Source organism: Dipteris shenzhenensis, chromosome 9 (assembly GCF_047967505.1).
Source record: "Dipteris shenzhenensis isolate YYH24624 ecotype China chromosome 9, Dip_SZ_1.0, whole genome shotgun sequence".
Lineage (NCBI taxonomy): Eukaryota > Viridiplantae > Streptophyta > Polypodiopsida > Gleicheniales > Dipteridaceae > Dipteris > Dipteris shenzhenensis.
The window spans coordinates 44,799,505-44,822,294 of NC_141604.1; the positions used below are offsets into that span (position 1 = coordinate 44,799,505).

General features: G+C 46.8%; 1 protein-coding gene across 1 annotated transcript in view; it reads left to right on the forward strand.

The window, feature by feature from the left end:
* Nucleotides 1–22,790, forward strand: part of LOC147898702 (AP-1 complex subunit gamma-2-like) — a 248,603-nt gene that overhangs the window by 164,501 nt on the left and 61,312 nt on the right. Inside the window, exon 10 of the mRNA XM_087379135.1 lies at nucleotides 15,431–15,553. Within this exon, the coding sequence (XP_087235261.1) occupies nucleotides 15,431–15,553 (123 nt within the window). The remainder of the gene's footprint in view (nucleotides 1–15,430; nucleotides 15,554–22,790) is intronic.

The window sequence follows — 22,790 nt, forward strand, 5'->3', positions numbered from 1 at the left end:
CGTGTCATCTGCCAACTCACTGTCTAAGAGCTCATCCTCCTACCTCAAGGGAAGCCTGAGCCCTACGATTCCAGCTTAAGCTCTTATGTAATAGCTCATAGCCTCATCCACAAAGAGGAATAAAAAGGGGGCTAGGGGGCAACCCTGACGAACTGATCTGGTAATCTCAAACCTGTCTCCCTTGACTACACCAATAAGAACCTGGCTGTGGGCTGATCTGTAGAGGGCTGACACCCCTCTGATCCATGCATCTGAGAAGCCAAAGCGAGTTAGTGTGCCCTCCAGAAAGCCCCAGTCTATCCTGTCATAAGCTTTCTCAAAATCCAAGAGTAGAATGGCCAGTCTATGGCCATTATGCATGGCCCACTTTGTAAGTGAGTTTGGCATCTCACCCGAGTCCCATACACCCTGTAGGGATGAGGTAATAAGATCCCAATCTGATCCGAAAAAGTAGTAAAAAATAATGGGGTAAGTCCATCTGAACCAGGACACTTGCCCTTGTGAAGGATAGAGAGAGCAGTCCTGAACTCTACATTGGTGAAGGGTGCATCAAGTGAAACAGTCATATCCCCTGTCACCAACCCAGGTAAGTGTCGCCAAATAACCACTCTAGCATAATCTGTGGCCTGAGTGTCTGGATCTGCTGTAAGAAGGAAGGCATAGAAATCGGTGGCAACCTGCAAGACGGCCTTTGGATGTGTCTGAAGAACTCCACCTGAGTCAACAAGCTATGAGACGCTCTCCCTACTATGTCTAGGGCCAAGAGTAGAGAAGAACTGCCCTACCTCCCTTCTGTGTTGAAAATGACTCTCTGGCGTGAAAGGCATACTCTACTCTCTTATCTAAAAGTGACTGCTGTTGAGCCTTTGCTGTAGCAAGGCGCTTCTGAATCCAAGCATCTGTAGGCCTCTTCTGCTCCTCCCTCTATAGAGGGCAGCCAACTGCTGGCGGATACCTATCTCACGCCTGATCTGGTACGAGCAACTGAAAGCTAAAATTCACTGATATCAGTGATGGCTGTGGCTAAATCTGAAGGAGAAAGATGTCCATCCTACAAATGAGATACCCAGGTCCTCAACACTGTCTCTATAAGGCCCTCCTCTGCATAGAAAGAATCTCGAATCCTGATACTAGCAGAGCGATGCCTCACATGGGGATCTGAGACCATCAAAACCACTACAAACTGATCTGAAGTGGACACCCCAACTGCAATGTAAATAGTACACCTCTGTCAAGAGCCCAATCACCCACATAAAATCTATCAATCCGTGCATGTATGGGCATCTGCAATCTTTGTTCGACCAAGAAAATAGGAGAGAATGTGGCTGAGTGTGAAAGGCATCATCATGCCAAGCATCCCTGCTGCTGTACTGAAAAAGGAAGGCATCCCACGCTGCTCTCTCTAGGGAGTGAAGGCCACCTTCCCTACCACGCGTTTTGTCTGAGGGCATTTCAACCATGTTGAAATCGCCCCCTATAAACCAAGCATCTACAATATGTGACCAAGAAAGCAGTTCCTTCCAAAAAAGAACACGGTCCCCTCTAGAATTGGGTGCATAAAGGTTTAAGAGACCAACCTTATGCCCATCAATCAAAAGAATAATCCACTGAGCTCTGGAAGGGACTACGATCCCGTGTCCAATCACCAAGGGGAGTATAGAAGAAGAAACAGAAATGCAAGTACCTCCCCTAGTGCCCAAGGCGGGTGACCAAAAAGTATGGCCTGAGAAAAGCTTACCCGACTTGGAACAAATCCCTGGCCAATTTGGCCAATTTGTGTTCTTGAATCATCAGAATGTCCATGGGACCCCCAGTAACACATGGATGAAGTTGGTTACGAATCAACTGCCTGCGGCGGCAGTGAGGTACACCCCCGAGGCCCTGACAATCCTCATCTACGAGAGGAGGCCGGATGGAAGATCCCACCTGACCTAGTAGCGGAGAAAGCCCTCTCTTGCGAAAAAATCCTCCTATCAAGAGGAGGGAAGTCAACTGGGGAAAGCACACCCCCCCCTGCTGAGGGGGAAACTCTGTCTTGGAAGATATGCTCCCCAAGCGTGGAGGGTACAAACTCCTCCTCTGCCTCAAACTCAGCCAAGTTTGCTAGAACTGAAAATGAATTCCTACGAAGTACCTCTGGTGCTGGAGTGTGAAGGAGCCCTACAAAAGGAGTAGTGGAGCCAATAATCCCCTTACCTCTGTCAGGGGTAGTGTCTGAGGGGGAGGTCCGCTCACTTCCGGAGGTGTTACTGGAGGCCTAAGGCCACTGATGTGAGGAGCGTGAAGTGGGTGATGCGTAGACCTATGACACAACTCTACCTCAGTTGCACTACACTATGTGATGTGTGAACCTATGACACAACACTAGTCTAAGATGTTACGGAGTGCTGAGTACTGTTGTGTACTAGAACAGAAAGAACAAACCCAAAAAGGGGATAAGAAGGAACAATGCTAATAACAGATAATGGAGAAAGCAGTAGACAAGAACACAACACGAACAAGTGCGTATCATAGAAGGAAGAGATCCTCATACACTAGGCTCTCTGAACAGAGATCAGAGATCACTCATCCACAACAATGCAACAGTAGCAATACACCATAGCTATGCAACAGGCGAGCTCGTAGCTCTAGCCTCTCTCATTCTCACTCTCAATCCCTGTACAATGATGAATGAATCCTTATATCCGTCATCTCCCCTCTTCACCCTCGCCTTTCGGATGGGAAATCCCCTCCCTCTCTCCTATTGTGGCTGTCCCCTCATCCTTAGCCATTCCGCCGCTGAGCCTCTTCATGTCTCCTGCAACGGCTAGCTTGTGCCGAGTTGGTGCCTTGTAACTACTCCATGTGCACCGCTGCAACCACCCTGTATCTGACAAGGCACCGCCAGATGAACATCTATGTGTTGAGATATCGAGCTCCACCACTCGTGATATGCCAGGGTGACCGTTGTGCATTTATGTCACCGACTTGTTAGCTGCAGATGCAGTTGGTACACTGCCCATGAATAATAGCTGGATGACAGCTATCTTTATGTACTCTAGTTAGTGGCTCAATTAGTATGCCACCTAGGTTAGCTAAGTTTGGTTTGAGACCCACATATAGGGTTCACCTTTTACTTTTGTACTTAGAGAGTTCTTTTGGCTTTACAACTAAGAAGAGGAAAACTATTTTCAGCCTCCACCTTTGTGTGTATTCCCCCATTGTGTATGTGAGAAAGCTGCAAGTGAGACTCCTTACTTCTCTCCTACTCTCTTCACATGGTATCAGAGCTCAGTTCGTGGTAAGGAGCTCAAGAAAGAAAACCAAGTTCGCGGTGTCTTGGTAAGAGGATCAGTGTTGCTTTCCTTTTTCGAGTTTGGGAGCAAATCTCTGTAGGTAGCACAGCCGGAAAGTGCAAGAGTGCACTGTCTCAGATTGGGACGCCCTTCGCAGTGCGGCGAGAGGGCACTATATGCTGCGGGAAAGAGTGAAGCCCTTGGTGACATTATTTTTTTGATTCGAGGCCATTTTAGGGCCCGCTGTTTTGGTGGTGGAAGTTTTCCACAAGCACTCAGAAAAGTGCCCTGTTTTTGTTGTGCGACCACTGTTCTGCAGGTTGGTGAAAAGTTACCGCAGAATTACATCGTATGCCTGTGCGCAGAGATATTGGGAGTGACAGAATCATTCTTATTGCATGTTGATGCAAAATCGTCACTAGGAAGTGACTGTGTGGTCAAATACCACTTTCGTCAGTTTTGCAGATTTGCCCTTGTGAGACAGAAGTTGTGTTTTTTGCAGTGACAGAATATTTTTGCAGTGTTCTGTAATGGTGTCTGATGCTCTTTCACAGATTGTCACTGAAAAGCTTGACAAGAACAACTTCCAAGCATGGAAGTTTAGAATGACGAATTTCCTTAAGGGACAAAGCTAAAAAACATGGCCTGTCCTTTTCACCCAAGACAAAGAAAGTTGTTTTGAATCATAGGAGAGAGAGAGAAGGTTGTTTGCACCACACAGAGAGAAGAGGTCCTACTGCACCAGGAGAGAGAATGGCCTTCTGCACCACCAGGAGAGAGAAGGTCCTTCTACACCACTAGGAGAGAGAAGGGCCTTCTATAGGCAGGAGAGAGAAGGTCCTTCTGCAGCAGGAGAGAGAAGGTCCTTTGTACCACCAGGAGAGAGAAGGTCCTTCTACAAGCAGGAGAGAGAAGGTCCTTCTGCAGCAGGTTAGAGAATGTCCTTTGTACCACCAGGAGAGAGAAGGTCATTTTGCAAGGCAGGAGAGAGGTCCTTCTGCAATAGGAGAGAGAAGGTCCTTTGTACCACCAGGAGAGATAAGGTCCTTTGTACCACCAGAAGAGAGAATGTCCTTTTGTAGTAGGAGAGAGAAGGTCTTTGTACATGAGGAGAGAGAAAGTGGTTGTGCACCAGGAGAGAGAAGGTGGTTGTGCACTAGGAGAGAGAAGGTGGTTGTGCACAGGAGAGAGAAGGCGGTTGTGCACAGGAGAGAGAAGGCAGTTGTGCACAGGAGAGAGAAGGTGGTCATGCACAGGAGAGAGAAGGTGGTGGTGCACAGGAGAGAGAAGGTGGTCGTGCACAGGAGAGAGGTGGTTGTGCACCAGGAGAGAGAAGGTGGTCGTCCACATGAGAGAGAAGGTGGTCGTGCACCAGGAGAGAGGTGTTTGTGCACCAGGAGAGAAGGTGTTTGTGCACATGAGAGAGAAGGTGTTTGTGCATAGGAGAGAGAAGGTGGTTGTGCACAGGAGAGAGAAGGTGGCTGTGCACCAGGAGAGAGGTGTTTGTGCACAGGAGAGAGAAGGTGGCTGTGCACCAGGAGAGAGAAGGGGGTTGTTCACTAGGAGAGAGAAGGTGTTTGTGTACATGAGAGAGAAGGTGGTGGTGCACCAGGAGAGAGAAGGTGTTTGTGCACATGAGAGAGAAGGTGGTGGTGCACCAGAAGAGAGAAGGTATTTGTGCACATGAGAGAGAAGGTGGCTGTGCACGAGGAGAGAGTTGTGCATAGGAGAGAGAAGGTGGTTGTGCACAGGAGAGAGAAGCTGGCTTGTGAAGAGAGGGTGAGTGTAGAGAGAGAGTATGTGTTTAGAGAGAGAAAGTGAGAAAAGTGCTCTAGATAAATCATGTCTAGAGAGAGTATACATCTAGGTAGAAAAAGTGAGAAAAATAGCTCTAGAGAGAGAGTGTGTATCTAGAGAGAGAAAATTGGATTTTTTTTGGGCCAAAGTGCAACTAGAGAGAGAGAGTGCGTCGAGAGAGAGGAAGTACAAAAAAGTTCTCTAGAGAGTGTGCGTTTAGAGAGAGAGTGTGTCTAGAGAGAGAAAATGAGAAAAGTGAGGAAGTGTTGATACTACCACGCCCCTTGTCTCTTTGAGTGTAGATGTGAGACATTGCACAAGTTTGTGGTTGACTTGCGTCTAGTTCCAACTAATGCCTGTTCCAATTCTTGTAACCTTGTCCCAAGGGATTGAGTCATGATAGAACATATGTCCCAAGGCATGCATCCTTGATCCAAGTGATTGAGTCATGGTATGACCTATGACCCAAGTCTTGTAAGCATAAAGTAAGTAAAACATGCCTTCACCTGCTACAAACCTCTTGTGAAGCTTTAAAGGAACCCTCCGACACCCCATGACATTTCATGAAGGGAAGAAATGCCTTTAAAAAATGTAGTGAGAAAGGACAAAGTGAAACCTACAGAAAGCCAAAGTGAACAGCCAAACTTTTTTTTTTTTTTAAAGGGTATATACAAACTCCTCGAGAAGCGTTTATGAAGGTTGATATTTCTTCACCCTGGAACCGTTCACTGGGGCTGGTAGCACCATACCGGTCAAAGTAGCCAAATACACACCGCCACTAGGCAGAAGTTTGGAGATGAAGCACTAACAAATTTAGGTTTATGCTTCAAAAACTTGCTGGAATACAAGAGAACCAAACGATGGAGGTTCCTGTCATGCCACGCCCATTGTCTATTCTGCCAAACTTCCTCTGCAAGGACGGGCTCTCATCGGTGCTCTTCTAAGGCTTCAAGATCCCACAGCCGTTCAAGGGTGCAGGCCTCCAAGTTGTTATCCATCTCAGCAATGACCCTAGTAGTCTTCATATGAAATTCATAAGGCATAACCGCCTCCAGCCCGTAAACCAATTGAAATGGGGAATATCCAATGTTGGCCTTATATGCGGTCCTGTAAGCAAAAAGAGCTGCAGGGAGCAAAGTATCCCAATCCTTCAGAGAATTAAGACACAATCGTGTCATGATAAGACACATGGTCTTATTGGAGCTCTCAGCCAACAAGCCATTGGTGCGAGGGTAACATGAACTAGATGTCTTGTGAATTATTTGCATTTGGGTGGTGATGTCAGCAATGACATCATTTAGGAAGTGGGTGCCTCGATCGCTCATCAATTCTACAGGACATCCAAACCTTGAGATGATTTGGTCATAAAGAAAAGTAGCTACCACTTGAGCGGTGCATGCCTTTGCAGCCTTGGCCTCAACCCATTTGGTGCCATAGTCTATGGCAATCAAGGCGTACTTGTTCCCTCTTCCAATGGCAGGAGAGATGGGTCCAACAAAGTCCAAACCCCATCTATAGAAAGGAGGCACAGGGCTGAAAGGCTTCAGGGGAAGGTACTCACGTCTGGTAGGCCAGCTCGTTGACATGAGTCACAACTGCGCACATGAGCATAGCAATCTTGGAACAACTTCGGCCACCACAATCCTGCACACATCATCTTCCAAGCAGTGGCCTCAGGGGCCATATGACCACCCACTCCCCATGCTTGAGTGAGCCTCATCAAGAATGGCCTATGTTTCATGAGGGAGCATGCACCGCCGAAGGATATGGTCTTTACCTAGCTTCTTTACCTAGCTTGTACAACTGTCTAGCAATCAATTTGAAGGGGGCAAGCTTGGATGATATGCTTTCTCTTTTGGGCTGGGGTTAGCCTTTTAGGAAATTCACCCGTGGACAACAACTATACAATGTTGGCATACCACGGTGGAATGGAGTCCACTGCAAACAAGCAACCATCCTTTGTCACTGTCACTCCGAAGAGGCCCGCGTCTGGCAATTCATCCTCCACCCCTGTTGGTGCTTCACTGAAGAAATCCGTGAAAAATGATCTGCAGGTTGGTGCAAACATCCTGCCGTCACGACAATGTCAAAGTCGAATTCTTGAAAAAGAAGTATCCACCTGCTTAATCTACCCCCAAGTGTGGGTTTGTTCAGCAAGTACTTGAGAGCTTGATGATCAGTGATGATAATAAACTTACTGCCCAAGAGGTAGTGCTGGTACTTTGTCATGGCATAAACCATGCCTAGGTCCTCGTGCTCCGTAGTACTATAGTTGCATTCTACGCAGTTGAGTTGTCTATTGGCAGAGTAAACAGGCAGGTCCAGTTTGTGCTCTGCATCCGGTTGAGCTAATATTGCACCAATGGCCGCCCCACTTGCATCGACATGGACATGAAAAATAATATCCCATTGGGGTTGCCGTAGGATGGGTACCTTCACTAAACAATCCTTGAGATTATTGAATGCCAATTGTTGAGGTGTGGACCAAAGGAGGGATTGTTCCTGACGGAGGAGTTCTATCAGTGCTACTAATATGTCGGCATAGAACCGGATGAATCTGTGATAATAACCCACATGTCCTAAAAAGGACTTGACCTCGTGAGGTGTGCGAGGAATGGGCAAGGTCAGAATCACCTCCACCATAGCTGGGTCAGTGGTCATATCTTTGACCACCACAATATGACCTAAGAGAACCCCTCTCAATGCTAGGAAAAAGCATTTGTTAGGATTCAGGCACAAGCGGGCTTCTTTGCACTTATCAAAAACCCATTTCAACTTATTGATGTGATTAGTTTGCACAGCAGGGTCTAGGTGAGAGGCGTTCTTACCATTGAAAGCCAAAAAATCATCCAAGAATACCTCTAGGAACCTTCCAATATTCTCTTGGAAGAGTTTGTTGACGAGTCGCTGAAATGTTGCCGGGGCATTGCAGAGACTAAAAGGCATCATCTTGTAGGCATAAGTTCCCCATTGGGTGATAAAGGTGGTCTTCAACTGATCTTTTGTTCTCGGACCTGAACTTGGTTGTACCCACTGTACCCATCCATGAAGGAGTACAGAGCATGAAGCCACTGTCTCCAGCACCCTATCAGTGCAGGGGAGGGGAAACCTATTTTGCCTTGTTGCGGCATTCAAATTGCGATAGTCCACACAAACCCGAAGCTTGCCCATCTCCCTTTTGGGCAAGATTACAATTCCACTGACCCACTCCGAGTAGTCCACGGGATATATTAACCCAGCTTGTTCCATTTTGTGGATCTTAGCTTGGACCGCCTTGCCATAATTAGGATTCATGCGGTAAGGGCCTTTGATCACAGGATCTGCCTTTGGGTATAGGTCGATGCAATGCTCCATGAACTGAGTAGGGACTCCTTTTAAATCTTTGTAGGACCAAGCAAATACGTCGACATATTTCTTGAAAAAATCAGTTAAAGCAGAAAGAAGATACTCATGCTCCCAGACCCATCTTGCTACCTTCAAGTGTAGTGGGCCGTCCTCAATCTCGATGTTGAGGTATCGCCAATCACGTGCCTGATCCACCTGGGGAACGCTTGGATGTGGGGTGGCTGGTTGCTCCTTCACCCAACCCTGCATGTGTGGGAGTCTCTTCCAGGGAGAAGTCCCCGCTTACTTCCCTCAACCAGGATGGAGTTAATGATGCTAATGTGGTCTCCAAGACTGGTTGAGAAGTAGAAGAGGCATTAGTAGAGGACTTCTTCTTACTCTTTTGTGTCTGCTTGAGCATCCCGCGGTCATGTGAGGATTGTTGCAGAGACCAAAGGGCATCGTGTGATAGGCAAGCTCACCTAGACCAGGGGTCAAAGATGTAGTAGGGCTTGTTGCTTGCTGGTCCCTCTCACTTGGAGGCTGGTCACCACCATGATTTGGAGAACTGAGTTCCACCATGTTAACAGATAAGGAGCCCAAGGCACCCATACAATCTAAGATGACAGCTTCACCCTCATCTTGGTCAGCATGATCCAACAAGTAGGTCAAGCTTTCAAAACCCTCCACCATTTGTGGTTCCTCTCCTCTATCTTGTTCATCTGCTGTAGTCATGGATGAAAGTCAAGTAATAAAGTGAACCATTGATGCTGCGGGTCTTGGCATAACCCCATACATCTGTATGTATCAAATCAAGAATACCTCGTGCACGAGAGGTACTTCTGACAAAGTTGGTTCGCTTTTGTTTGCCGAAGCAGCATGCTTCGCAAACCTTTCCAAGAAACTGTAGCTTCGGAATCCCAATTGCCATATTTTGATTCCTAAGATCTAACAAGTACTTGAAGTTGACATGACCATATCTCTTGTGTCATTTTGTAGATAGTGGCATCTGTTGCAGTTGAGCTGACATGGCATGCTTATCTGGTATTGTAGCTAGCATTCTGTATAAGCGTCTTTCCTTGACACCTTTTGCTACTAGCTAACATCTTTTGGATTTGTCTCTGATAGTGCATTCATCACCGTCGAAGATGACTTTGTAATTGTGTTCTGTTATTTGACCTATTCCTCTTCTCCAAAGTCCCGATCTGACCACCAGGGATCTTGTTGGTCTAGATCGATGAGAGTTTCGATGAAATTGCTTGCTCTACCTTAGCTGCACTACACTGTGTGATGCGTGAACCTATGACACAACACTAGTCTAAGATGTTACGGAGTGCTGAGTACTGCTGTGTACTAGAATAGAAAGAACAAACCCAGAAAGGGGATAAGAAGGAACAATGCTAATAACAGATAACGGAGAAAGTGGTAGACAAGAACACACTGCGAACAAGTGTGTATCATAGAAGGAAGAGATCCTCATACACTAGGCTCTCTGAATAGAGATTAGAGATCACTCATCCACAACAATGCAACAGTAGCAATACACCATAGCAATGCAATAGGCGAGCTTGTAGCTCTAGCCTCTCTCCTTCTCACTCTCAATCCCCATACAATGATGAATGAATCCCCATACCCCTCATCTCCCCTCTTCACCCTTGCCTTTCGGATGGAAAATCCCCTCCCTCTCTCCTATTGTGGCTGTCCCCTCATCCTTAGCCATTCCACCGCTGAGCCTCTTCATGTCTCCTGCAATGGCCAGCTTGCGTCGAGTCGGTGCCTTGTAACTACTCCATGTGCACCACTGCAGCCACCCTGTTTCTAACAAGGCACCGCCAGATGAACATCTATGCCACCAATGAGTCAGGTCTGTAGAGGTTGGCAGAGCGTGACTGCGTGACATGAAGACCCTTGACGCATGACCATATGCTTGGGTGATATGTCCTCCTGATGACTATGTCCCCATGTGACTATGCCATCCTAAGGACTATGTCCCCATGTGACTATGCCATCATGATGACCATGTACTTGTGTCATCTTGCAACCATGTCATCGCCATGACTTGTGTCATCCTTGTGACCATGTCATCCCTTGACTTGTGCCATCCTTGTGACCATGTCATCCCCTGACTTTTGTCATTTCCTCACTAAGTGCCAGACATAGCTGGTCGTGCATGATCTCAGTATAATAGGTAGGCAGAAACATTTGCCTGATCTCAGCCACAACTCTGTCACTCTCCTCAAGTAAAGCAAGTGTATGATTCCATGCCAAATGCTTTTGGCCTCTCTACATCCCCAAACACAATGTCCAACAAACTCCAGGCTAAGTGGCATCTTGGGCATATATGCTTTGCTCCAAAAGTCTGTTTTCAAGTGTTGACTCTCCCATGAGGAGCTCTAGTGGGCTTACATCCTCTAAGGCTGAGCTGAAATCTCTTGGCATTACTAACCGTGTATCAAAAAGAGGGGATGCTCTTCTCGCAATGCCTTGCATCAATGCATTCCCACTCCCTGGGGTCCCACTACAATTATGGTGACACCTTCATAGAGCCAAAGCCTCCATGAACCCAAGGAAACATGACCTGGGTTAGGGTCTAGATACCATCCTAAAGCCAAAAAACACTACGTCACATTACTACAACTGGGGTCCCACTGCAATTATGGGGACACCTTCATAGAGCCAAAGCCTCCATGAGCCCAAGGAAACATGACCCGGGTTAGGGTCTGGATACCATCCTAAAGCCAAAAAGTACTACTTCACATGACTACAACCGTGATAGCCTGAAATGCAATATGCATAAGTATATTACCATAGCTTTGGATAACCTATCTCCAGAATGAACATCAAAGACCAAGGCATTCCCATCTGATCCTCCTAGTCCTATAACCTGAAGTAAGATCCCTGATCTCGTAAAAGCCCCAAGCCAAGTAGACGGAGAATGAGGCATGTCATATGGAAGAACCCAATCCAAGGATATGGCTACATCACTTTGCTAGATTCTTCCTGCACTTCTTTTGAGTTGTAGTACTAACTAGAGTCTGCGATCATCTAGAAGGCTTTTGAAGACCTTCCAAGAATCCACCGATGAAGAGGGATCTCTCTCCCATCTAGATCACTGTATGTAGTGAGAAGTACCAAATGGTATGCCATGATTATCAAGTCTATAGTGATTCCACATGACAGGATGCCTATCAATCTCTTCTCGAGAGGAAGGGGGAACTATTTGAAGAGTACTCCTGATGTTGGCCAAAGCTTTTAGGATAGTATTGAGGAGGAGGAGCCATGAGATGGGCTGAGGTAAATATCCACTATCCATCCAACCTCCGCTTTTGGAAGTGGAGTAGGACTGTATGCATATAGTGAAAAAAATATTTCCAAGGTTCCAATCCATGCAATCTCCACCTGCGGAAGGGGAGCAGGACTGTATGCATATAATGAAAAAATATTTCCAAGGTTCCTTTCCATCCAATCTTCACCTGTGGAAGGGGAAGGGCCGTATGGATAATGAAAAAATCCATTCATATCCTGGCAAGAGTCCTCTGACCACCACCTTGCATAATTTGCAAGTCTGGATCTATTATATTAAGGTCTCCTTCCCACGTGGGTAGGATCAAAGTCTTCCAAGCCAACCTGGCTCTAGGGTTTACTGAATCATCTAGCCCACTCCAAGGAAAATTCCTTATTGACCTTTTGAGCTGAGTGATGCAGTCCCTCGAATGGCACAACAAGCGCAAACAAACCATGCCGTGACCAGCAGTACTTGGTTGACCACCACCACCTTGGAAGGAAGGTCAAGTGTGGATGAACTACAGAAAAGAAGTTTCCTTCTGATACTCACTAGCATTGGGCAAATTGTTGCAAAGGAGAGATGCCCATTTCAACTTGGCAGCCCAAATATTTGACAGAAACACCCCTCTGAATCCAAGTGAAACCAAAATCAGCCCCCCAACTTGGAGTGTCCTGATCATTAATCCAAAAGCAATTGGATTTATTCCCATTAATATGTCCACCTGCCACATGGTAAAATAAATCGGCTGACCAAAAAGAAGTGGTGTGGCATCCATGAAAACAACAGTATCATCTTCCAGCTCACTATCCAAGATTTCCTCATCCTATCTTAGGGGGAGTCTCAGCCCAATAATATATGCTTGAGATCTCAATAATACGCTCATTACTTCAGCATCGCATAAGTACAAGAAGGGTCTAGGAGGGCATCCTTGATGAATGGATCTAGAAATCTGAAACCTCTCTTCCCTTTATCCTCTAATAAGCACATGGTTGTGGGCTGATTTGTACAAGGAGGAAACACCCTCTAATCCAGGCATCTGAACATCCAGAGCATAGAAAAGTACCCTCCCAAAAACCCCACTCTACTCTGTCGTAAGCTTTCTCAAAATACAAGAGTAGAATGGCAAGCCTTCGGCCTTTGCATAGCCCAAGGTGAAGCCTATTATCAAAGATGCTTTGTCCATGAACAAAGCTTGTCTTCGTATCATGGAAGAGGTATGGGCTGCAAGCACAGATTGATAGCTTCGGCCAAAATCTTATAAAAGGTGTCCAAGAGAGTAATTGGCCTCCATTGAGAAATTAAATTTCTGCAGCCCCCTTTTGGGATAAGTTGAATGAGGACCCCTGTGAATGAATCAGGCATAATACCAGAGTCCCAAAAATGTCTTGTAGGGTTGAGACAACATGATCCCCAATCATGTCCTAAAAAGGAATTAAAAACGGGGGTGTCAACCCATTTGAACCCGAGCAGTTTCCCTTTTGGAGGGCAAGAAGTGTAGTCCTAAAATTATAGATTGGTGAAAGGTGCATCAAGTGAGATCTCATATCTGGTTTCACCAATGCTAGAATACTATGCCAAAATCTACTTTTGGCATCATCTTTGGTAGGTCTGTCAGGATTTGCTGAAAGGAGGGATACATAAAACTTGTATCCATGGAAAAGATGGCATCAAGATCTGACTATAGAATCCCATCTAAGTCAACAAGCTGAGAAACACTTTCTCTACCATGCCTGGTGCCATGCGTAGAGAGAAAATGGTTATCAACTCTTTCCCTATTTGTATCCAAAAGGACTCATGAGCATGAAAGCATACTTTGCTCTTTAATCTAGCAAAACCTAATGATAAACCCTTGTTGCAGAAAGGAACTCATGAATCCAAGCATTCGTAGGCCGTTTTGTACATAACATAGAATGAAAGGTGATGTACACCAATATCTCTGAAGAAGAGATCACTGATCCAAGATAGCAATACAACAGGCGGGCTCACAGCTCTAGCCTCTCCTCCCCCTCTCAATCCCCGTACAATGCTGAACGAATCCCCATCCTCATCTCCCCTCTTCATCCTCACCTTCCCTGCAGGAAATCTCCCCCCTTCCTCCTATTGGCTGTCCTCTCATCCTTAGCCATCCTGCCGCCGTTGAGTGTCTTCATGTCTTCTGCAACGGCCAGCTTGTGCCAAGTCAGTGCGTCATAACTCCTCCACATTGTATCTGAAAAGGCATTGCCGGATGAAGCATCCGTGCCACCTATCAATCTGGCAGAGGTGGACTGCGTGACATGAAGACCCTTGATGCATGGCCATGTGCTTGGGTGATAGGTGACATGTCCTCCTCGTGACCATGTATCCATGTGATTGTGTCATCTTGGTGACCATGTCCTCTCCAGGTTACTATGGCATCTTTGTGACCATGTCACCTCCATGTGACTGTCATCCTTGTGACCATGTCATAACCGGGTGAATATGTCATCCTTGTGACCATGTCATTGCCTGAGAGCCAAGTGATTGGTCCTAGATGATCTTTGTACAACAGAGCATGATGGCTTGGCTGCAGCTCTCTTATTCATTGCTAGGTTCTTCTCAATTCCAGTCATTCTTATCTTGGAGCTTAGCCTTCCGAGAATTAACCTATTGAAGCACAAAATTGAGGCTGAAGATGGTGCAAGATTTGGAGCATATGGTGAGTTTGTGGAGCTTCCGTTTACATCTTCCCCTGACTTGAAAATTGAGGTGTACCACGCAGATATGAACCTGTCTCTGAGGTCAGTCCGAGCTTGAGCTGAACTGCAGTTTGTTGGCATGACTTCCAGGCCCAGATTTGAAGCTGTTGACTGCACTATCTTGGAGCTGGTACCTCTCATTTTTTAATCGGGTAGTTGAGGCCTTCCATGGCCTTGAAACTCAACCAAGAAGCAGGCAGCAAAGGGCACGATCAGAAGCGGGTAGAGGCACGATTTCCTGGCTGTAGGTAATGAAGTGGCATGATTTTCCAGATGGTTAGGTGCAGCAAGTTACTTGGGTGAAGGAAGGAGGAAGGCGAGGAGGCTGATGGGCTGACGGCTGGAAAAGGAGGCGCTAGAGGAGTATAGAAAGACAAGAAGAGCGATGGTCTGAAGTGTGGCTGCAAGCTGTTCTGCCTGTGAGAGGCTTTTTAGTGTGACTTAGTTTTGGGGTTAAACTCATCTATGCGTACAATTGAAAGGGGAGAGAATCAAGAGGAAGCTATGTAAATGAAGAAATCAAGATGAAATTTACCCATATTATTCTCCACTGCTTGATTTATTTTATGCATTGACTATGTCCAAGGGGGGCTTCCCTAAATGTTCAAGAAAACATTCGAACCCAAAACCTTCTTTTTCCCAAGCGTGAGACCTACTACTAAGCTATAAAGGAATATCATATGTCCCTTTCCTTATAATAGTAGTATACATCCTCCCTCATCCCTCTCCCCCCTTTCCTCTTTAATGCCCTTCATAAGTGGTCCCCCCTCCCCAATCTCACACATCCCTCCCTCTTTAATGCCCCTCCCCCCTTTATTTAATTCAAGCCCTCCCCCCTTCTCCCACACCAACTAATTAATTAATAGGGGTTTTTTTCTCACTGGAGGCCCTATTCTCAAAACAACACGTGTATCTGTTTCTTCATTTTCATTCTATGTTTTTTGTAAGGAAAAATACTACGTGGTGTGATTATTCTAAATTTTCTACAGTTACATATCCATTCATTAACAATATCTCTTAATGCTTTCTAGGCAGGAGTATATATCTCAAATGAGTTGATACATACTCTTCTGGTTGTTTTAAGCAATACTCCTGAACTTCATGGCTATACTGTTAGGCTGCTGTACCGGACATTTGAGTTTTGGAAAGGACAGGTGATTCCATCCTGCTCACTAATCTCTATGTTGCAAAACCATTAAACTAAGACTTACATGGAACAACTAATAAGAGGAATTGGATATATCTTGTGAAACAATTATTCACATTGCTCCATAGATTTAGATGGTTTTAGTTGGATAATTTGTAAAACGGATTTTTGGTTTGATGTATAGTACTCTCCTCATCCTCCGTTTACTTATTTATCCCTGTTTGAAATAGGATATCTTGTAAAGAACATAATTGTTGAACAAACTTGCAGAACTTCCAAGTAAATAGGAAGGGCAATCCAAGTAACAACTTCCCCCCCGTGCTGCTGCCTGCGCTGCCCCGCTGCCCCCCCCCCCCGCTGTTGCCTACGCTGCCCCCCCCCCCGCTGCTGCTCCCGCGCCCCCCCCCCCCTGTGCGCTGCTTGTCTGCTCCCCCCTTCCCTCTCCTCTCTCCTCCCCTCCCTCTCTCTTCTTCACTCCTCCCCCTCTCCTCCTGCTGTCCCCTTCCCTTCTCTCCCTCCCCCTTGCTGCCCTCCCTCTCCCCCCTTCCAGCTCCCCCCTTCTTCAACCTCCCTCCTCCTTCAACCTACCCCCTTCTTCTGCTGACTTGCTCTCTCTCCTCTCTCCCTCCTTCCTTCACCCTCTCCCTTCAAGTGTATCCCCATTTTTTTGGGGGTCTCCTGGGCATCAGGAAAGCGGACGGAGTTTTTTGGTGTTTGAGTCGGCCTTCTCCACCTCGATTGACGAATGGGCACCCATTCAGTCAATCCGTACCGCACACACCTGCCGTGAGAACTGTCACATTTTCAAAAGACGAGCTACAGCAGTTTGCAAAAGGACTTGGAGCATGAGTGTTCCACGACTCTCTTCACACACATCTTTGGTTCACACTCCTCCAGATCACAGGCTAGAGATTGGATGCTTGTAGTGCTTCCCCATGAGCTCGCCCCCCACCTTAAGGATGTTCGTTTGCTGGGACAAGGTTTCTTTCAGGTGTGCCTAGATTCCCCAGACGTCACGAGAGACTTGCTACAGGCTAGGTTTCTATTTCTAGGCTACAGGAGGATCTTTTTGTTTTCCTTTCAATTGGGCTTTGACCTAGTTGAAGAGGACAAGCAGGGAGTTTCTGTTTTCATAAGGTTCCCTAGTCTCCCCTCAGTTCATCACTGGCTTCTTTCAGTTATTGGCGAGAGGTTTGGTGTGGTAGCAAAGATCCCCCCTCTTCCTGGCGAGCCCTCTTCAACTGCTAAGGCGGTCAGGATGGATGGGGTACCCAGGGTTAGGGTCATTGTCCAGGACTCTAATATTTCAGATGACCACATCATGCTACAGCGACCCGATAGGTCATTCTTCTATCAGAGATTTGAGATTGCAGGTCGGCACGACCAGTGTAAGATTTGCAAATCCTCGGGGCACTTCGCCAGAGATTGCCCAAAGAAGAAAAAAAGGCCCAGAAAGCAACCAGCTCATACTAGCTTACAACAGAGAGCAAGAGCAAGACCTACCACTCCTAGACACCACCTCAGACACGGCCCTCCTCCTAGGGTTTCTCGAGTCCCTCCTGCACCCCACACCACCTCTAGCCCACGGTGGGTTAGGCCCTCTACTTCAGATCATACTTCCACCGCTTCAAAGGCTACCCCCTTGGAGCCTCGGGAGGCTAACGCCTGGAAGCCTAGTGTTCAGGAGCCTTCTTCCACTCCACCCCAAGATCAGGCTGTACTTCCCTCAGCAGCCCAGGTTGTTGGCACCTCGTCCGCAACACTTCTTGATCAGGTTCCAATACAAGTGCCTCCTTCCGTGGATAGAGGGAAGGGGGTCTTACATTCTCTCCCTGCTTCGGTAGGAATCCTTCAGACCCCCTCCCCAGGACTGGCTCAACAGAACTCCTTTTCTGCTCTTGAGAACCTCTCTGACCTCCCAAATAATGATTTTGTACCTTCCACTTTCGGAGAGCCAACTATCGGCATCGCTATTGAGAGATCTTTCTCTCTCTCTCACCTGTGGACTTTCCTCCCCTTGGACCTCGTGTGTATGGCAAGAGGTTAGCTCCCATGGAGGGTTATTTTTCCACCACCAAGTCGGATGAGGTATTCCAACCCGCTTCCTCCCGCCGATGAGGATAGCCAGTTGGAATATACAAGGATTGGGTGGCATCCCTCATCGTCGTCGCAGACAGCTGATCAAGAATTAGCTCCATCCAGGTGTGTCAGGTGGTTCCTTAGACATTATTTTTCTTCAGGAACACAAACTGGATGCCAAAGATTGCTCCAAGTCAGGTAAGGGGGCAGAGAAGGTGGTATTCATTCCCTCGAGAGAGCAGCTTGGGATGCCTTCTTGTTCAGGTTCAGTGGCAGAGATGTTTGGTCAGATGATGCATTTCATATTCAGTCTCAATCACTTTTGTTTTCGTGGTCAAACCGTAGGGTGCAGATGCCTATCCATGCTCGGATTGACAGATTCTATGTGGATGACTGGGCTCTTGATAGAGGGGGGACAGTTTGCATTGCACCTGGTGTTTCCACCTCCGACCATTTTCAGTAGTTTTATCTATCTTAGAGCCCCATCTGAGAGGATGGTCTCACACCATTAGGATCCCCAATGCCTTATACACAGATGAGACTCTCACAGAGGTAGTCTTGGAGATCTGGGTTTCTCACTTGCAGGGGGGGGTGGCCGATCCTTCACATGTGGCCACAGCACTTGCCAGTATCAGCGACTTTTATCACTCTGTCACTAGTGCTAGGCGAGGTGAGGTACTCAGGCGGGAGATTGGTATCCGCTGGCAGTTGGTAGCCTTGCAGAGGGAGGAGTAGAGACAACCATCAGATGCTTGGATACAGGAGCGCCTTGCTACTGCACGGGCTGACTTGCAGACATTGCTTGATCAGAGAGCAGAGTATGCCTTTCATGCACAGGAGTCCTTTTGGATACAGATGGGAGGGAGAATCAATAAACACTTTTTCTCTGCACTTGGTCCCAGACATAGTAGAGAGAGTGTTAGGTAGCTTATTGACTCTGACGGTGTTTTGCAGTCTCATCCGGATACCGTCATGCACTTAGCGACAGATTTTTATGCCTCCCTTCTTTCTGCAGATCCTAACACACAGGCCAGAGATGTGGCTAGAGATGTAGTTTGGCAGAGTTTACCTGTGTTGGTCACACCAAAGATGATATGCTCACTTGATGCACGCTTTACCAACACAGAGTTCAGGACTGCTCTCTCTGCCCTTCATAAGGGCAAGTGCCTTGGTTCCGATGGTCTTACTCCATCTTTTTTTACAGCCTTTTGGGACATGATAGGTGATCATATTACCTCAGCCTTGCAGGGCATTTGGGACTTGGGTGAGGTGCCTGATTCACTGACCGAGGGACTCATACACCTCATCCCTTGCAGCCCCTTCTTCCCGACCTCATCCATGATACTCAGACAGGGTTTGTGCATGGCAGGAGCATATTTGATAATATCTTTTCCTTTTGGGAAGCCACAGAGTGGGCTATGCAGAGCAGGCAGAGGCTGGCAGTTCTACTCTTGGACTTTGAGAAAGCCTATGACAGAGTAGATTGGGGTTTTCTTGAGGGCACTCTTCTACAATTTGAATTTTCAGATGCATGGATTAGAGGGGTGGCCTCCCTTAACAGATCAGCCCACAGCCAAGTCTTGATCAGAGGGGTAAGGGGTGATAGGTTTCAGATTTCCAGGTCAATTCGTCAGGGATGCCCTTTAGCCCCCCTTCCTCTTTCTTTTTGTGGCAGAAGCTATGAGTATCTTCCTTAGATCTCAGGCTGATCTTTATGGGCTGAGATTGTGCCCTTGAGACAAGAGCAGGAGCTTTTTGACTGTGAGTTGGCTGATGACACTGCTATTTTTATTGAGGCCTCTTCGCAATCACTTGATTCTTTTCGGACAGCCTTGGATTATCTTTTGCTCAGCTGCAGGGGCACACATTAACTGGCATAAATCCTTTGGCTTTTGGATCAGTGATGAGGACACTCTAGGCTGGGGAGTTGACATTGGCTTTTCCTAGATTCAGAGGGGTGTTCCTGTCAGATATTTGGGATGCCAAGTAGGATTGGGCATCTCTCCAGCACATCAGTTTGCCCCAGTACTAGAGAGTATAAGGAAAAAGCTCATTTTTTAGAGCTCAACCAAACCTGACCTTGCATCTAGAGTTGTGGTAGTGAACCAGGTTCTTTTGGCCACCGCTTGGTTTGTGTGTTCTGGCTGGTGCCGGTCTAGGGATTGCATCACTCAGCTCATTAGACCAGTCATGAATTTTTTACGGAGTGGACTTGATGGCATGGCAGATGTTGTAGCAAGGGTGGCCTGGGAGACCATTATTCTCCCTACATGTGAAGGGGGCCTTAATATCATTGGCCCGGACTTGCAGTGCAGGGCATTGCTTTGTAAGGTGGTGGTGAGGGGACTCACGCCTGGCCAGGAACCTTGGAAGGATTTATTTTTTGGACGCATTCAAGCTTGCACACCTACCTTGGGAGATGATTGGGTGGACAGCCCTCGCTGGATTTTTACTTCCGCTCCTCTCAAATCTCTTGCCTCTCCTCTCATGACTGCCATCCTGAAAGCTTGGGGGAGCTTCAGGAACACTCTTCGAAGGGTTCCGCCCTCTACCCTCGAAGAGATTGATAGGCAGCCGATTATTTGGAATGATAGTATACTTGATGAGCATGGCAGACCACTGGGCACTTCCCATTACATGCTGTGGTCTAGATGGGAGAGAGGCCCTGCCTACACAGTAGGCACCTGGAAGGCATTTATCAGGCTACCTGAGGATCAGAGACTACAGTCTGTGAGTCACCTCAGAGAGGTAGCATGCAAGATTTAGCAGATAGATGCAACCATCCCAGTGGAATGGACAGTTGATATGCCTATTACTTCCACCACTTGGATGGGAGCTTTTTCGAGGACAGCAGTTCCTCTACAGGTGATCGCTCGTCGAGGTCTCGGGGAAGATGCACTGGTCTTTGACGTTGGAGATGGAGGTATACTCTCTAGATCCACGGATGATATTCTTCTAGAGGTTGCCTTTCATCCTGTCAGGATTGCTGGTTTTGTGGACCATGGAGCGGGCTTGCAGTGGTACTTAGACCCCGACCCTCTGCTCTTGGCCCTGGGATCTTAGAGATTGTGGTTATATGGAGGTATACCTTTCAGGTGCTTGCAGTGGTACCCAGGAGAGTGGGAGTGGATAGATCATGGGCACCGAGAGAGGGGGATTTCCTTCTTTTGTTTCACGGTTGGTAATGCCAGGAGATTTCAGCTGAGCAGTAGGGGTTGGATTCCCTCGAGAGCCCCCCATTGGGACAGCTTCTTCATCACCGCAGATTTACGTAGGAATTTCTGGAGGAGGCTTTGGAAATCCCTCAGAAATAGAAAGATCACTCTTTTCTTTTGGATTTCTATTCATGGAGGGATTGCAGTGAACCTGTGGAGATCACGATTTGGGGCTGATCCCACTTGCCCTCGCTGTCATTTTGCAAAGGAGTCAGTGCGACATTGCCTTTGGGACTATAGTCAGGCGAGGACTGTTTGGAAAGGGGTTGCTCGGATACTCAACATTTTTCATACGTCCCCTTTCTTTATGACTTGGGACTCGGTCGCATGGTTATCCCTTACTGGGCCCCAAGTGTTTTATGAGGGTGAGCCTTCTTCTTGGGCACTCTTGGGTCCACCGGCAGGTGATAGAGCCCTGCTCTCTTCAGGATGCACCACTTACTCCCTTAAAAGCTTCTCATGCTTCAGTGGACACCTCTTGGGAGATTTTGGCTAGCATTTTCTCTTGGCACATTTGGAGAGCCAGATGTACAGAGGCCTTGGATGGCACCCAGATACACCCATCACAGGTGTTCACGGGTATTTGGACTGACACGGTTCACACTTTGATAGCCATATGGGCTAGCATGCAGGACCCTTCACGGGCAGCCTCTTCTAGGAGGACTGTATTTCTTCGAGTTTGGAGGGGTTCTCCCTTTTTCTCGGAGGTTTCTACCGGATTGAGATGGCACTATCAGCCCCAATCCTTTCTTTTTGGCTCTTGAGCTTTTCATGCATTGCATGGTGTATCCCGTATGGAGCTTGCTCTAACAGTTTTCTTTAATACTTAATAGAAGTCTCTTTTTGCCAAAAAAAAAAAAGTAACAACTTCACGTAATCAGATAAAGCATGGTAGTGGATATATGCTGCGAGTAGCATACTTTCTACACAAATGAATACAAGGTGAAACGTGCCCAAAGCGAATCTTCCATGCTATGGCTGGTTAGTTTGGTTCAACCATCCGATTTGGGACAATCCACTAACCTCATATTTACTGTGATTTCAAGATTTGGAAACACCAATTGCTGAAAATGGTTACAATATCCCCCACGCTTGAATAACATTTCCACAATTACTTGTACAAGATTATAAGTTTTCATAATGTATCTTGCTAGAATGAACAGCAGCTAGAATGAACAGCACCATCTTGGTTAGTCTATCCAATAACTAGCCAAATAGCACCATGACCACCCTAGTGTAGGATAGGGCAAGCAATTTAGGCTCAAGAAAAGAGGCAATGGAAGCAAAAAAGAGATGTTGAAGTGTATTGCTGCAATCATTGAATGAGTACAAAGTACACCCAATATAACAAAACCCTAGGACAGGGTGTCCTAGTGGACTACGTGTCCTAACTGGTACATGTCATAACTGTACCATGTGTCATAACTGGCTATAACTAGGCCTACAAGGCACATACCAAGGAATAAGTGGCACCTATGGATAGCCCATAGAATGGCCTACAAACCCCCCTCACTGCTAGCAAATGGAATGCCCAAATAATAATGCAAAAGACCAAGATCAAACATAGCAAATGTCTTCTGCAAGTCAAGCTTAAAAGCTGCAATTTGCTCAACATGTGTCCCAGTCACAAGCATGTCATCCACATAGAGTACTAAAATAAAAAAATCTGTCCCACTCTTACAGATGTAAAGGGTAGCCTCTGTAGGGTGGTTATGAAATCCAAGGCTAAGCAAATGAGCATGTATCCTGAAATACCAAGCCCGTGGTGCCTGTTTCAATCCATAGAGGGCTTTCATTAACTAGCATACCTTCCTTTCAGAACCTACAACCTCAAAGCCAGGAGGTTGGGTAACATATACTTCCTCTTGCAAGTGCCCATGAGGAAAAACTGTCTTTATATCAAGCTGATGTACCTCCCAATGAAAGTGGGCAGCAAAGGCAGTAACAATC